The following is a 17,563-nucleotide window of genomic DNA, read 5'->3' on the forward strand; positions in this document are numbered from 1 at the left end:
TATACCGCGGAGCAACTAAGCCCGTGCGCCACAACTACTGAGCCCGTGAGCCACAACTACTGAGCCCATGCGCGCCTAGAGCCCGGGCTCCGCAACAAGAGAAGCCACCGCAATGAGAAGCCCGTGCACCACAGGAAGAGTAGCCCCCGCTCGCCACAACTGGAAAAAGCCGGCAGGCAGCAACAAAGACCCAATGCAGCCAAAAATAAAAAAAATTAAAAACAAACAAACAAAAAGCACTGTAACAAAAAATTTAAAAGACTTTGATAGACTCAACACAGCCAAGGAAAGAATCAGTGAGCTTGAAGATATGCCAATAGAAACTTCCCAAACTGAAATGCAAAGCAATAGAAGAACATCAGAAACAAAACCGAACATCCAAGAACTGTGGGACAATTTCGAAAGGCGTGGTACACACACTACAATGTGGATGAACCTCAAAATAATGACGCTGAGTGAAAGCCAGACCAAAAAAGAGTACATGCTATGTAATTCCATTTATAGAACATTCTAGCTCGTCTTTGCCTGGGGACAAGGGACAGGGAGCATGGACTACCAAAGGGCAAGAGGAGGCTTTCGGGGGTTTGGATTTGTTTGTGAAGTTGATTGCGATGATGGTTTCATGGGTGTACACATATGCCCAAACTGAGCAAATTGTACACTTTACACAGGTATAGTTTAAGGGCTTTCAAGTGAGACATATCAGAGCTCAAATCCTGCCTCTTCCACTTTTATATTTAGAGTGTTTAGAATGATAATTTAAATAGAGTTTATTTTTTGTATATAGTATAAGAAGGGTGCCTTTTTCCAGATGTACAGTTACGTTGATGGCATTTATTAAATTAACCACTTTTTTCCAAACTGGAAGGAAAAAAACAAACATGTTATAACAAACATGGTATCCATTGGGATTGAAAACATATCCAGTGAAAAGTTTTTATATTCTACCTTTATTCTGATATCAATTTTTCATATAAAAGTTCTTACCTTTATTAATATATTTTCTGGTTTTACATCTCTGTGAAATATTCCATTTCTGCATTCAATATAAAAGGAAGGATAGAATTAATTGTACCTCATTCATTCAAATTCTCTTATACTATATTCTTAATGAACGGTAATACATTTTATGAATTTGAAAGCTGCCAGGTCTCCAAGTGCCTACCTGTGCATGTGATCAAGGGATTTACACAACTGGTACATATAGTGCATAATCTTTTTTTCTGATAATGGGTGTCTTCTCCCTGTGCCATCAAGGAAATAGGCAAATATGGTTACCAATGAATGGTCCATATCCCCGTTTTTGAAACAAAAGATGGAATCCATTTTTATTTAGCAATGTGTGAAAATCTAACTTCCTCAGTGAAAAATAACCTGGAGTAGTTCTAGGAAATATGGAGTCTATCTACAAAATATGCCATTTAAAACTCTACATACTGGCATGATTTCATTTAAAATCACAGAGCGCAAGGCCTTCTGATGGCAGTAAAACAGTGCTGAGCGATCACCGCAAGGGCAGCTCTGGCCGGAGGTCCTAACACAGCCTCGGGTGGGCCTCCAGGGCACCCTCCTTCATGCTGATTATGAGCTCAAATCTAGGGTTTTCCTCGGTTTCCTGGCTACACGGAGATCTCCGTCTTTAAGGGGATGGATCACGTTTTCTTAACCCAAGAAGACCAGTGGCTGCTCTCACTTGCACAGCTACACGTTCCTCTCTCACAGAAGGAAGCAGTCACTGGGCACCGGCTGACAGCGCCCTGCAGCAGCCTGTAATCTACACCTTCTCCCCTCCTGCAGCTTTCAGGATGCTCCGAAACTCTTAATACTACACTCCAGCATCAGAGCTGCCCTTGCTCTCAAAGGTGTCACATTTTACTTGATTTTAATATCAGAGGTATGTGTTTTTAAGTCATTAGGTTTTAAATCTGCAAAATACCCACTCTCACCTAACAACTCAAAAAACCACTTTCCCCTCCGTGAGCACATATCTCACTAGACATTTTTCATCCTAAGTTTGCAATTTCTGTCAAAAAATTAATGTATTCTTTTTCTCGCATAACAAGACTGTTTATGTTAATAATAGAAAGTAATTTAAATTACAAAATGTCTAAGTGCAATGAATTTTTTCCATGGCATACTATAATCTTTTTATTCTGTTTCACATAATTTATCATCAGTTTTCCAGAATTTAAATTGAAAGAATTAAAACTAAGACTTTGTCAGCTTCCCCCCGCTTGAGGAATTTTATCAAATTATTATCTATATAAAGGTGAAAAGAAAGTAAAATTTCTATTCTCTGTCACACGTGAGGCTGGACGAAGCTTCATGAGGTTCGGCCCTCATCGGGCAGGGGGTCTCGCTGCCCACTGACGAGCCCGGCTCTCCAGACCCCCCTCGGCAGACTCCCTCCCAGCACAGGGCTCTCAGGACCCAGGAGCACCCGAGTCCCCTGGGGGCTTGTGAAGATACAGAATGCTCCCCATCCTCACCCCCGGCATTCCTGGTTCAGTAGGTCTGCGGCGGGGCCCCAAAAGCTGCCTTTCCAGCAAGTTCTCAGAATGGGCCGCCAGGCCTGGTCCCTCACCTTGGGAACTGTGCCCCATCATATCCCACTTGTTTATCGAAGGCTCCAGCCACATTCACTTGGGGACGTTTCTGCACGCGCCCCCAAAGCTCTCCTGCTGCATGTTGTACTCATGCTGCTCTGTTCCTAGAAGCACCCGTCCCAGCCATGTCCACACGTCCACATCTTATAGCATAAAACTGCCATTACAGTCACCTGAACTTGAACTCAGAAAAGGTGGACTCTTTTAGGAAAAGTCTAATCCATCCAATCTTCATAAGCACCTAGGGATCTTTTAAAAAGTAGATTCCAAGGCCCAAACCTAGACCCAGTGAATCACAAATCCAGGCAGGTGGGCCAGGAATCTGCATTTTCGGCTGCCTTCAGTCCCCAGTGGCGGAGGGCTCTTTGGATGCCTGCCCTTCCTTTCCTCCTGGGCCTCCCCCGCTCCACCCGTTCACAGCCGTGGGGCAAGGCCATGACGCCCTCCCCTGTCCTCCGTGAGAGTCCTGCCTGCACATGGGGGCTCCTAGTGGACAGAGGTGCCCTCATGAACCACGTGGGCCACTGGTCAGAACAACAGGAGTCCACACCCTTGACAAGGAGGGGACTGACCACTCACTTTCACACTATTTTCCCAAAACAAGATCCTAACTCGCCAGGCCCAAGACTGCATCTGGTTCCCACCAGATTCTTGTTCACAAACATCTTGAAACAAATACACATAGTACAATTAATAAACCACTCTGAAGTTCCTTGTATGACCCTTTACTGAATGCCAGCAGACTGCAAACAGTATTTCTCTCTTTTGGCTCTCCCGACCAAATTAATTTTCCCAAGTTAATTTTTACCCAATATTCTCATTAAGAAGGTACTAAAAAACGTCATATACAATACCAGCAATGTAAAAAATCTGAAGTGAACACAATGATTAACTATGGCATTGGCTGTCAGTACTAACAGAAGGAAAAGGGCCTCCTGTGTAGCCAGCATTGTAATAGAATATCCAGCACACTGCCTTCCCACAAGAGACCCTGTACCCAGGCCTGCGCCTGGCTTTCCTGGTCAGGCTTGGGGGTGCATTCTGGGTCCACCATGGCACAGCCAAATGCCCACAGTCTACACTTGGGCCCGGAGGCTATGCCCGGCGGCACCGTGTGAGCACGTGTCTGCCATCGGTGTTTTCCGAAGGAGAGCCTTGCCTGATGGCACCCTGTTCTGAGAGGAGTTACAGGGGAGCAGGTGGGGTGTCAGACTCAGCATGGAGCTGGAGCCATCGCCAGCACCCCTCTCGCAACAAGACACAATTCAAGGAGGGGTCCTCCCAGCTCTGCTCTTTGAAGCTGGCTCGTCTCAGGCAACGGCTCTAACTTCTTGGAAGTTCAACTGCCTCACCTCTGTAATGGAGTTGAGCTCACAGAACCAGGAAAAGCAAATGCAGGAACACAGAGCAAGCACACTATAAACTGTAAAGTAATAATGATGATGGTGGTGATGACAGCAGTTGACCTCGACTGAAGGCCACGCAAGCCAGCACTGCTCCAAACACCTCACACATATTATTACTCCTCACAACAACCCTAAGAGTCAGACACTATGATTATCCCCATTTTCTAGACAAGGACTAAGGCTCAAAGAGCCTAACCAGGACCTACCATCATGAAATGCACACGGCACTGGGCATGCTCTACCCAGTGTGTTGATGTGGGACATCCAAACTGCGTCAACACAGCCAAACTGGAACGGCGCTTCCCAGAAGCACCAGCATGAAAAGTAACAGGATGGGCTTCCCTGGTGGTGCAGTGGTTAAGAATCCGCCTGCCAAGGCAGGGGACACGGGTTAGAGCCCTGGTCCAGGAAGATCCCACATGCCGCGGAGCAACTAAGCCCGTGCGCCACAACTACTGAGCCTGCGCGTTGCAACTACTGAAGCCCGCACGCCTAGAGCTTGTGCTCCACAACAAGAGAAGCCACCGCAATGAGAAGCCCGCACACCGCAATGAAGAGTAGCCCCCGCTCGCCGCAACTAGAGAAAGCCCGTGCGCAGCAACGAAGACCCAACGCAGCCAAAAATAAATAAATAAAATAAATTTATTAAAAAAAGAAAGGAAATGAATGCGCATTCTGCAGTACAGGGGACTTCATAAGAATGCAGACAGGAGGAGGTTCCCTCTCAGAGGGATTATCTGAGCAGCGAGCCCTGCCTCATGCTGAAGCATAGAGTAGAATGTCCAGCAGCAGCAGAGCCGGGAAAGGTGCTAGAAGGGGACAGGCTTGAGGAAGGGCTGAGCTGCCGCCGCCCTCTGCGCCCTCCTCACCGCGTCACCCAGCCGGCCTGAACGCCTCGTGGCTCTGCTCGTTCGCAGCTGAGTTCTGAGCAGACAAGACTGCCAGAGAAACACTTCCCGTGAGTACTGTACGTTTACAGCCCAGTACCATATATTTAGATGCAACTACTGCACGAATGATTTTGAGAACTACAACAAATATATGGGAACTACAAGCTTTAAAAGATCTTAGATTAGCTTTGAAATTATTCTACGTACCTCGTATTAGTTCATAAATATTCATGTCCATAAGTTCACATATTAGTGCAAGAGAACCAGATTTTCTGTCACTGAAGAAGAAAGCAGGTTTTTAAAATGTTTTTTTTTCTTGTCTTCATCAGAAAAAATAATCAAATATTTAATTCATTTGTAAACACTTCTGATAAACACAAAGCACTCCTACATCAGACAAAGTCCAAAGTGTAATGATTGAAACAGCAGAAGTTTTGATTTTTAATCAACGTTTCAGGCAAAAGTAATTTTAAATAATAGTAAAACCCTACTTCAGGCAAAAATTCTAAAAGCCCCCCTCCCCACAATTTTTAAAGAGAAGAGTCTTGAAAATAGAAAAGTAACTATCAGCAGAAAGAAGAAATGAGGTTTGAGGAGCTGCAGAAGCAAAACAAAGTAGGATTTGATTCATGCTCTGTGGCTGCAAGTTTAGTTTTAATTTACCTAAATGACTTCCATGTGATTGGGATACATCAGTGCAGGGAGCAAAACCCAAAATCCAGCCGAGACAAAAGGGAGGAAGGTGAGTCACATCATGCCCCTGCAGTGTCACCCCCGGGCCCTGCTCCAGGCGCCCCTGGTGGGGCTGGAACGGGTCCCCGCTGTCACTCAGGACTGTCAGGAGGCCCACGTGCAACCGTGCACAGAAGTGCTTTGCAGAGTGCACATAAAGCACCCTCAGCACAGGCAGGGCTGTGAGCGTCACACGCAGACTGCGGTCTCTGGACCTGGCCCCAACTAATGGCTCAGAGCACGCGGGCCAGGACGCCACACAGCCATGACAAGACATCGCATTTTGAGTTTAGAACTGTTCAGTCTCCAGATTAAAATCTCCTGCACTTTAACGGTCAGAGGCTGCGGTTTCTCAGCTGGTTGTACAGGCCAGGCTTCCTGCTGAGGGGCGCAGTCTCAGAGGTCCAGGCCAGGACCCCAGCCCCAGCCCCTGGCAGACAAGCCCCTCCAGACAAGCTGTGCTCTGCCTTCTTCATCAACAGGTAAACCTTACGGAAGCTACTCTATAATTAGAACAGAAATTAAAAATCCCCCGATTTTGTCATAATCCCCAATTATGTCAATTGTAGTAAGAAAGGCTGCATGAGACCACACAGAGATGGCAAGTGGCAGCAATAAAGTGCAGTCCCTGAAAGAGGACAACAGGGGCTTTCCCAGTAGGTCACAACTCACACTCGGATGCCCAGGGCCACCATCGTCTACACAGAAGCCCAACTGCTACAGGAGAGGAACCGTTTGAATGTTGTTTGCTTTTATGAGGTGGAGTCACTGAAATGAAGGCCTTTCCACATTAGGACTCAGATACAGACACTGGTCCAAATAAGTAAGTGACTTAAGATAAAACAAAAATTATTATTCTCTGAGCTACAAAGCAAATATTTAAAATGTCTCCCATGGTTTTCTTTCTTAAAAAGAGATTTAATAATTATCATCAAATTTAGATAATGTTTAAAGCCCCGAATATACTTACAAAACCACTTCGTGCAACGTAAGAATGTTTGGGTGAGGATTCAGGTGCCTCAGTGCTTGTATCTCTCGTAGATTGTTCACTTGCTCAATACTATTGTGTAGGTAAAAATAAATAACTAATTTATAATTCAGGTCAACTTTAAAATCAGGGTTATCAAATCATTATTTATTGTCTACAATCACAACTGAAAAACTCACAAATATTTCAAGCAAGTTAATCAGATTTTATTTCTCCCATTAGCAGCTGATCTTAAGCATATCTCATTTCTACATTATCTTATAAAAATCAAGGTTCTTTTAGCTTTGGACATATATTCAAACTTTTCCCATCTAAGTTCCTGAAAGAATACCTTGGTAGTTTCTCTTACAATTAATAAATATAGAAACAGATACTGAAATTTCCTATTAATCAGTTTATAGGAACTAACTGAGCAATGTAAATACCATCGGAAAATAAACATTTCACGTTCAGACCCAGTCTTTTATTTTTTTTTTTGAGATAAATATTTTAACTCAATATTTTTTTAAATTACTTTTTTAACATCTTTATTGGAGTATAATTGCTTTACAATGTTGTGTTAGTTTCTGCTGTATAACAAAGTGAATCAGCTATACATATACATACATCCCCATAACTCCTCCCTCTTGTGTCTCCCTCCCACCCTCCCTATCCCACCCCTCTAGGTGGACACAAAGCACCGAGCTAATCTCCCTGTGCTATGCGGCTGCTTCCCACTAGCTAACTATTTTACATTTGGTAGTGTATATATGTCCATGCCACTCTCTCACTTCGTCCCAGCTTACCCTTCCCCCTCCCCGTGTCCTCAAGTCCATTCTCTGGTAGGTCTGTGTCTTTATTCCTGTCCTGCCCCTAGGTTCTTCAGAACATTTTTTTTTTTTTTTTTAGATTCCATATATATGTGTTAGCATACAGTATTTGTTTTTCTCTTTCTGACTTACTTCACTCTGTATGACAGTCTCTAGGTCCATCCACCTCACTACAAATAACTCAATTTCGTTCCTTTTTATGGCTGAGTAATATTCCATTGTGTATATGTGCCACATCTTCTTTATCCATTCATCTGTCGATGGACACTTAGGTTGCTTCCATGTCCTGGCTATTGTAAATAGAGCTGCAATGAACATTGTGGTACATGACTCTTTGAATTATGGTTTTCTCAGGGTATATGCCCAGTAGTGGGATTGTTGGGTCGTATGGTAGTTCTATTTTTAGTTTTTTCAGGAACCTCCATACTGTTCTCCATAGTGGCTGTATCAACTTACATTCCCACCAAGAGTGCAAGAGGGTTCCCTTTTCTCCACACCCTCTCCAGCATTTATTGTTTGTAGATTTTCTGATGATGGTCATTCTGACTGGTGTGAGGTGATACCTCATTGTAGCTTTGATTTGCATTTCTCTAATGATTAGTGATGTTGAGCATCCTTTCATGTGTTTGTTGGCAATCTGTATATCTTCTTCGGAGAAATGTCTATTTAGGTCTTATGCCCATTTTTGTACTGGGTTGTTTGTTTTTTTGATATTGAACTGCATGAGCTGCTTGTATACTTTGGAGATTAATCCTTTGTCAGTTGCTTTGTTTGCAAATATTTTCTCCCATTCTGAGGGTTGTCTTTTCGTCTTGTTTATGGTTTCCTTTGCTGTGCAAAAGCTTTTAAGTTTCATTAGGTCCCATTTGTTTATTTTTGTTTTTATTTCCATTTCTCTAGGAGGTGGCAGACCCAGTCTTCTTTCTTATCTTTAATGAAGGCTGTACATTTTTTCAATGTCATTCACCTGGGGAGAGGTGTTCTCTTGGCAGGTGTGTCTTACTGCGGGCTTTGCTTTATGAAGACTGCTCTGCCTGCCACCATGTTCACATCCCAAATTACAATACAAGTAATAGAGGCTGACGGCCTGAGGCTGGCTGTCACCACCCTCCAGACTGACTCTTACAAGAGACCCCCTTCCCCACGGCTGGGCCCATGGGGTCATACCCAGTCGAATGACTCCATCCACCGGAGACTTAGTTCCCTGACCAGGGATCGAACCCGGGCCCACAGCAATGAAAGCACCGAGTCCTAACCACTGGACCACTGGGGAATTCTTAGAAAGTAAGTTTTTCTAACCAATCGAATCTGTAGGAAGAAAGTCCTCAAGGTAAAGGGGGAAAAGAAGTGGTTTTATTCCTATTAGATAAAATAGATTTCACAATAAGGATTGTTACCAGGTATGATTTCAAGATGATATAAAGGGCAGTACATCAGGAAGACATGACAATTATAAATGTGTATTTCTAAATAATAGAGGTTCAATATACAAGATGTAAAACGGACAGAACTAAAGTAAGAGAGTTGGAGATTTCAACACCCCTCTACCATAACTGATAGAATAATCATTCAAAAAATCAGTAAAGATACAGAAGATCCTGACAGCATTATTAACCACCTTGACCTAACTGACATTTATATAACAGTATATTCAACACCTACAGATAAAATATGTTTTTCAAGTATATATGGAACACTCACTCAGAGGAACAAGATGCTGGACCAAAAGATAAATCTCAATAAATTTCAAAATGCTGAAGACTTATGGAACATGTTCTCTGACCACAATGGAATTAAATTAGAAATCACGAACAGTAAGCAATCTAGAAAATTCCTAAATATTTGCAAATTACATAACACACTTGTAAATAACCCATGGGTAAAGAAGAAATCACAAGGGAAATTAGAAAACATTTCCAAGCAAGTAATAAAGAAAGCACTTTTCAAAATGTATAGGAGGCAGGTAAAACAACGCTTAGAAGAATACTTATGGCTTTAAACACTTATGTTAGAAAGGAAGAAATGGTTAAAATCAATGGTCTAAGTTTTTGCCTTAAGAAGGCAGAATAAGAAGAGCAAATTAAATCCAAAGTAAGTTGAAGAAAAGCAATAATAGGGCTTCCCTGGCAGCGCAGTGGTTGGGAATTTGCCTGCCACCGCAGGGGACACGGGTTGGAGCCCTGGTCCAGGAAGATCCCACATGCCGCAGAGCAACTAAGCCCATGCGCCACAACTACTGAGCCTGCACTCTAGAGCTCGTGAGCCACAACTACTGAGCCTGAGTGCCACAACTACTGAAGCCCATGCGCCTAGAGCCCGTGCTCCGCAACAAGAGAAGCCACCACAACAAGAAGCCCGGGCACCGCAATGAAGAGCAGCCTCCGCTCGCCGCAACTAGAGAAAGCTTGCGCACAGCAACGAAGACCCAACACAGCCAAAAATAAATCAGTTAATTTGAAAAAAGAAAAGCAATAATAAAGAGCAGAAATCAATGAAATACAAAACAGACAAACAATAGAGAAAATTGACAAAGCTCAAAGTTGGTTCTTTGAAAAGATTAGTAAAACTGATAAACTTCCAGCAAGACCAATGGAGGAAAAAAAGACAAAAAACACAATACAACCAACTGATATCAGGAATGAAAGAGGGGATATCGCAACAGATAAATATTGAAAAGAGAAGGGAGTATTATGAACTGTATGCCAATAAATAGGACAATTTAGGTTAAATGGACAAATTCCTTGAAAAACATAATTACCAAATCTGACATGAAATAAAATTGAAAATCAAAATAGCCCTATGTTTATCAAAGAAGCTGAATTTGTTATTGAAAGTCTCTGCACAGGTGATAGAAGTGTTCGAAAATGGTATTATGGTGATAGTTGCACAACTGCACAAATTTCCTAAAATTCACAATGGGTGGATTTTATGATATGCAAATTATATCTCAATAAAGCTTTAAAAAATCTTACAAAAATCCAAATTATTTGGCGCTGTTCTATTTGATTGTTGACTGTTCCATGGTGAGATGTACCATGTTATCACCCATTCCACTACTTCATTTTGTTTCCAGCTTACTGTAACAAACACTGTAGGGGGATGGGAGTGAAAGCTCCCCACAAAGAAAACTTCTAGGCCCAGTGAATTATTTTAAACATTTAAGAAAGAAACACTCGGGCTTCCCTGGTGGCGCAGTGGTTAGGAATCCACCTGTCAATGCAAGGGACACGGGTTCGAGCCCTGGTCCGGGAAGATCCCACATGCCGTGGAGCAACTAAGTCCGTGCGCCACAACTACTGAGCCTGTGTGCCACAACTACTGAAGCCACGCGCCTAGAGCCCGTGCTCCACAACGAGAAGGCACCGCAATGAGAAGCCCGCGCACCACAATGAAGAGCAGCCCCCACTCGCCACAACTAGAGAAAGCCTGTGCACAGCAACAAAGACCCAATGCAGCCAAAAATAAATAAAATTAATTAATTTAAAAAAAATGAAAACATATAACCACAAGAAGTCTTGTATAAAGTTTTATAGCAGTTTTATTCAGAGCAGTCCAAAACCAGAAACAACCCAAAAGTTCCTCAAGAGGAGACCAGATAAACAAGTTGTTTTGTAGTCATAGATTGGAATGAATACTACTCAGCAGTAAAAAGGTATGAACTACTGGTACGACAGTATGGATGAATCTCAAGGACTTTGTGCTGTGCTAAAGGAGCTGGACACGAGAGCACGGACTGTGAGATTCCATTTAATATGAATTTCTAGGGACTTCCCTGGTGGTACAGTGGGTAAGACCCCACGCTCCCAATGCAAGTGGCCTGGGTTCGATCCTGGTCAGGGAACTAGATCCCGCATGCATGCAGCAACTAAGAGTCTGCATGTTGCAATGAAGATCCCGTGTGCCGCAACAAAGACCTGGTGCAGCCAAATACATAAATAAATATTAAAAAACAAAGAACTGTATAATAATAACCAAGTGGGGAAGGAGACTGGGTGGAGGTATAGATTAAATAAAAATCACAGGGGCTTCCCTGGCGGTGCAGTGGTTAAGATTCCGCCTGCCAATGCAGGGGACACAGGCTCGATCCCTGGTCCAGGAAGATCCCACCTGCCGCGGAGCAACTAAGCCCGTGCGCCACAACTACTGAGCCTGCGCTCTAGAGCCCGCAAGCCACAGCTACTGAGCCCACATGCCACAACTACTGAAGCCCATGTGCCTAGAGCCCGTACTCCGTAACAAGAGAAGCCACCGCAATGAGAAGCCTGCGCACCGCAACGAAGAGTAGCCCCTGCTCACCACAACTAGAGAAAGTCTGCACATAGCAATGAAGAACCAACGCAGCAAAAAATAAAGAAAAAAAGAAATTTATTTAAAAAAAAAACAACTTGGTCATGTTGCGGGCCTTACACAAGTAACTAACTTCGTTATCTCCAAACTGAGACTTTGAGCCACTGAGGAAAACGATCCTCGGGAGCCAAAAGCACCCCTCCTGACACAGTACTAATGAACTGGCGTATTATACCTTACCCGGACTTCCTATGAGCAAACATTACTGCAAAAGCCATCAACTTCTGGGAGGAGGTGGGGTCAGAGGCCCCAAAACCAAGCTCCTCCTGCCTGTGTGACTCAGCGTGCTTTTCCTCTGTTACTGACTCTCGTTTCTCACATCACCCACACAACTGGGCGAGGTGACTGTGAGGGTTCCGTTAGGCAACGATAAGCAGAGCAGAAATGGATTTTTAAAGGAACCTAAAATCATTCTTCAAGTGAATAAGATTAAACTGTTTTATAATGATGATAGATATTCCGGAACTCTATAAGCTAAAGAGATTATTTTCACAGTTGAAAAACAAAAATAAAACCAAAGAACAGCATAAAACTTGTGGATCAAGGATCAGTGACACTGGACCATCCAATAAATTATTAGCAATAATATTCCTAGAAATGACACCAAAAGCAGTTGTCTTTCTTCTAGAACTTTCTTCTAGAAACTATAAAGTCATTTCTTCCTGTAAATCAGAAATAATAGCAATACCCTTTTCATGTTAGAAGCTATGTGCAGTATGACTCATTCCAGATCCTCTATGGTCATCTTCTGTTTGTTTTGATTTTTTTAATATAAGTTTATTTATTTATTTATTTGTTTGTTTGTTTTTGGCTGTGTTGGGTCTTCGTTGCTGTGCGCGGGCTTTCTCTAGTTGTGGCGAGCGGGGGCTACTCTTCGTTGCGGTGTGCGGGCTTGTCATTGTGGTGGCTTCTCTTGTTGCAGAGCACGGGCTCCAGGCGCGCGGGCTCAGTAGTTGTGGCGCACGGGCTTAGTTGCTCCACGGCATGTGGGATCTTCCCGGACCAGGGCTCGTACCCGTGTCCCCTGAATTAGCAGGCGGATTCTTAACCACTGTGCCACCAGGGAAGTCCTGTTTTGATTTGTTTTTTACTTTTAATTCTGAAATTATTTTAGACTAACAGAAGAGTTGCAATGATAGTAAAGGAAGTCCCCTTCACCTGGCTTCCCCTAATGTTAACATCTTACATAACATTTATCAAAACTAAAAACTAACATTGGTACAAATCTATTAACTACACTAGACACTTTATTTGGATTTCCCCGGTTCTTCCACTAATGTCTTTTTCTCTTCCAGGATCCAGGAGACCACACTGCAATTAAGATGTCATGTCCCCTCAGTCACCTCCACTCTGTGACAGCTCCACAGTCTGTCTTTGTTTTTCCTTATCTTCACAGTTTTGAAGAGTACTGGGCATGTATTTTGTAGAATGACCCTCAATTTGGTCTCTTCTGATGTATTCTCATAATTCAACTGAGATTATGGATCTTTGGGAAAGAACACCATGGAGGTGACATGCTCTTCCCATGCCACTTTATCATAAGGTACATGATATCAATATGTCTTATTATTGATGATGTTAATCTTAATCATTTAGTTAAGCTGGTATCTACCAGGTTTCTCATTGTAAAGTTACTATCTTTCCCTTTCTATTTTCTATTCTTTATCAGCAAGTCAGCAAGTCTAGCCCACAGTCAAACAGAAGGAAAATAAGCCTCACCTCCTGGAGGAAGGAATATCAAACAATTTGTGGATATAAGTTAAAACCACCACAGTAATTAATAAATATTTGGGAGGCAATCACTTGAGGCTGTGCAGAAATTCTGTTCCATTTATTTATTTAAACTCTTTTTGGCCACACCACAGGGCATGCAGGATCTCAGCTCCCCGACCAGGGATCGAACCTGTGGCCCCTGCAGTGGTAGCTCGGAGTCTTAACCACCAAACCAACAGGGAAGTCCCAGAAATTCTGTTCTCTTTAAAGTTTCACCTTACTAATTTTAGCATTCATCAGTTTATCTTGCCTGCAGAAATTATTACTATGTATTCTAATGATGATTTTCCATTTCCCTCATTCCTCTGTATTTATGAATTAGAATTCTATAAGGAAGAATTTTCCCCTCATCCCAATTTGTTTATTCATTTGGCCATTTATTTACATCAGTATGCACTCATGGTTATTTGAATGAAGAGGGAGAGAGAGAGGGGCACACATGGGTTAGTATACATACACACTAGCTCTGTCTGCTCAGAGGACCCAGACGTGCTGACATTCCAGGAGCAATGAGCATACCTGGTGCCAAGGTCTTATTTTCTAAATACCTTTCTCCGATAAAAGGGACCAAAACTCCTTTGAGAAATGGAAGATTCTAGGGGCAGGGAAAATACAAGATGAGCTTAGAGAATCTTGTAGTACCAAAAAGTAAAGAAGTGTTAAAAAAAAAGAAAATGATGGGGGATGTCAAAGGAACATAGGAGCCAACTTGAAAATGCTCCCCACGGCCAGAGTGGGCTCAATTTCAGCTGGAACAATTATCAAATAAATAATGATAGCACTGGATTATAACCACCTATAGTTTTGGACATATGTATCAAGAGCAAATGAGAACTCACAAGAGAAAACCCAAAATCCAACTCCCCGTGGGTTTAGATTACACAGGCTAGCAGACACCTATCAGAACTAAGCTGGAGACCCTGTCACTGATTCTGGACATCCAAGGGCCACAAAACACCACCAGCTCAAAGTGCATTTCCTTTTAAGTAAAGGAAATATGTGACAGTGGCTGACAATAACTGCCCCCCCTCCACACAAACTTTGAAAAAAAAAGTAAAGTATCACTGATTCAGTGGTATTTTATTTTAAAATATCTTTACTTATTATGGGATTTTAAAAGAAAAATATGTGTTCTAATCAACCACTTTTAAAGTTAAGACAATGAATTGTTTCTGAAATGTGACAATCACACGTCCTATAATGCAGGCCACCATCTAGTGAGTGTCTATCACGCGCCCTGCGTCGCCAGCTCCTGTCTCCTCGCTGCCTTGGTCAGTCCTCCAGAGCCTCACGACAGGAAGCCAAGGCTCGGGGGGACGAGGCACTTCCAGCATCGGGGGCCTGATGGATCCAGAACATGCTTCACTGCTAGGAAACCACGGCCCTCAGGTAACTCCACATTCTCCCCAGAGACTGAGGTTACCCGAAGGTACTTTTCCAGATAAACTGAGTGTTTCCGCCTCCCCAGGGGATTGCCCTCAAAGCATTCTAATCTTCTTTCATGGGAATATTTCTAAAATGTTACAGATCCCTCTACCTTCTTGAAGGCACATCGGTGACCCAGTATGACCTCTCCTTGACAGCTGGCTCAACAGAGCAAACTCGACTGTGCATCGTTCTGACACAGCGACAACCCCAGGAGCGTCTAAAGTCTGCAGGCTGTTTGTCCGGTCCACTTTTGTATTTATCTCTTCACTAAAATAAGACCTGGCGGTGCTTCCCTGGTGGCGCAGTGGTTGAGAATCTGCCTGCTAATGCAGGAGACACGGGTTCGAGCCCTGGTCTGGGAAGATCCCACATGCCGTGGAGCAACTGGGCCCGTGAGCCACAACTACTGAGCCTGCGCGTCTGGAGCCTGTGCTCCGCAACAAGAGAGGCCGCGACAGTGAGAGGCCCGCGCACCGCGATGAAGAGTGGCCACCACTTGCCACAACTAGAGAAAGCCCTCGCACAGAAATGAAGACCCAACACAGCCATAAATAAATAAATTTAAAAATTAAAAAAAATTAAAAAAATAAAGGCAGAAAAAATTTTTTTAAAAAAATAAAATAAAATAACACCTGGCAAGTCCTGCTGTCTGCAAGTACATCTACCCCTGAACCCGACAAGAGTTCCCTCTCCACAAACTGCAACTGATCACTCCCAGGGAATATATTTCTCTAATCCTATCTGAAACTCATTTTTCAATATATTCAATAGTAACTGATTTACAGCTAATTAAATCACAAGGACCTCTAATATCTTTTTTTTTTAAACTTTTTTCTTTTTTTTTTTTTTGGACCGCATGGCATGTGGGATCCTAGTTCCCCGACCAGGGATCAAACCCACGCCCCCTGCATTGGAAGCGCAGAGTCCTAACCACTGGGCTATCAGGGAAGTCCCTGGACCTCCAATATCTTAAATCTAAGGTTTCAATTATAAAAATCCAACATACACACAACTCTTAGGAACATACAGACTGTTTAAAGTGAGGCATACTTCTACCACTTAAATTCTTTGTGACCATCAATCATTGATATTGTAGTAAACTTGGACATGAATAAACTCCAGTACGATAATATAAAATTAGCCTATAATCCTCACTGCCCAAAGAACTCTGTTATGACATGTTATCACATGAATACAATTTTCCCATTAAGTTGCTCTCATCAATTTAAACCTGTGTCTGCAGATGTAGAGAACAAACGTATGGACACCAAGGGGGGAAAGTGGCAGGGGGTGGTGGTGGTGGTGGGATGAACTGGGAGATTGGGATTGACACGTATACACTAATATGTATAAAATGGATAACTAATAAGAACGTGCTGTATAAAAAAATAAATAAAATAAAATTCAAAAATCAAAAAAAAAACGAAAACAAAAACCTGTGTCTGTATTTAGTCTCAAATAGGTCTCACGTTGCCTACCTTTCAAAGTGCTGTTTCATTTGTTTACATGCATAATAGTTTCCATCTCTCAGGTTCTGCATCTTCATGACTTCAGAAAACGTTCCCTCTCCTATTTTGCCAATTGCTTTATAGTCTATAAATGAAAACAATTATAAAAATAAAAGTTTACTTATGCATCTGTTTTGTACTCACTTCCAGATAGCAGACGTCTTTATCTGTAAAACAATCCAACGGCAATATATTGAGGCTACTTCGCCTATGTTTTCTAAGGGTCAGTGTTCCCCTCATTTCAAGAGAAACTGGGTTGTATGTTGGCAACACGCAGTCTCTGCTCCCCCTCCTGCAGCGGGGAACCACATGACCTGAATCCTGACCAGCGAGGAAAGGCTCAGCTCGCCTACGAGATGCTCGCAGACCAAGCATCCACTGAGCCTGTCGGCCCAGGGAAAGTGGCGGGAAGAGTCAGAATGACAGTGCGTTGAACACTACTGACTGCCTGGGCAAGCGATCTCAGGACAAAAGTGAGCTCAGGAGAGAACAGCTACTTTCCAAGCAGAAATGGAAGCAATGAGAGAAGCCCAGAAAGCAAAAGTCTCTTTGGGTTGGAAAAGCTTCCGCAGCCCAAATAATAGGAGGATAAAACCAAAAAAATCTTGACAGAAAGCAGCTGTGAGACTTGACAAACAAGCGAGTCAGCCTTGCACCAAGGTCACGGGAAGGCAGCCACTCCCCACCCAACCCAGGCGCTTGCCTCAGAGAGGAGAGATGCTCCCGCACATTGAGACAGAGAAGCAAAACAGCAAGGCCCCAAAGAAATACGACAGGCTTGAGAAGCATGTTTAGAAAAGAACCTTGAGTGTGGAACTGACCAGAAGCAAACAGATCAGAAACCTATTAAACAAACTTGGGCCAAAAGGAGCCCATCACCTTTGGGTCCCAAACCGACATCAACACAGAGCAGGCTTTTAAAATTGTCCCCGCTCCAAAGGAGGGCCTCCCCTTCAACACCTCTTCTAGACAGAGCACAATTTTAACACCTTGTGTGAATTCTGATTTGAACAAACCAACAGAAAAAAGGCACAACTTTTTTTAGAATAATGTTTTTTAGGAATGATATGTTTAAA

The 17,563-nt window shown here is 43.0% G+C and overlaps 1 protein-coding gene across 1 annotated transcript in view; it reads right to left on the bottom strand.

Annotated features, from left to right (window-relative positions):
- The window catches only part of MOK (MOK protein kinase), a 48,310-nt gene that overhangs the window by 6,253 nt on the left and 24,494 nt on the right, over positions 1–17,563 (bottom strand). The window contains exons 2-6 of the mRNA XM_059915029.1: positions 16,458–16,572; positions 6,605–6,694; positions 5,110–5,180; positions 1,166–1,244; positions 988–1,036 (exon numbers count right to left, since the gene is read on the bottom strand). Of these exons, the coding sequence (XP_059771012.1) occupies positions 988–1,036; positions 1,166–1,244; positions 5,110–5,180; positions 6,605–6,694; positions 16,458–16,572 (404 nt within the window). The remainder of the gene's footprint in view (positions 1–987; positions 1,037–1,165; positions 1,245–5,109; positions 5,181–6,604; positions 6,695–16,457; positions 16,573–17,563) is intronic.

Source organism: Balaenoptera ricei, chromosome 2, assembly GCF_028023285.1.
Source record: "Balaenoptera ricei isolate mBalRic1 chromosome 2, mBalRic1.hap2, whole genome shotgun sequence".
NCBI classification, from domain to species: Eukaryota; Metazoa; Chordata; class Mammalia; order Artiodactyla; family Balaenopteridae; genus Balaenoptera; species Balaenoptera ricei.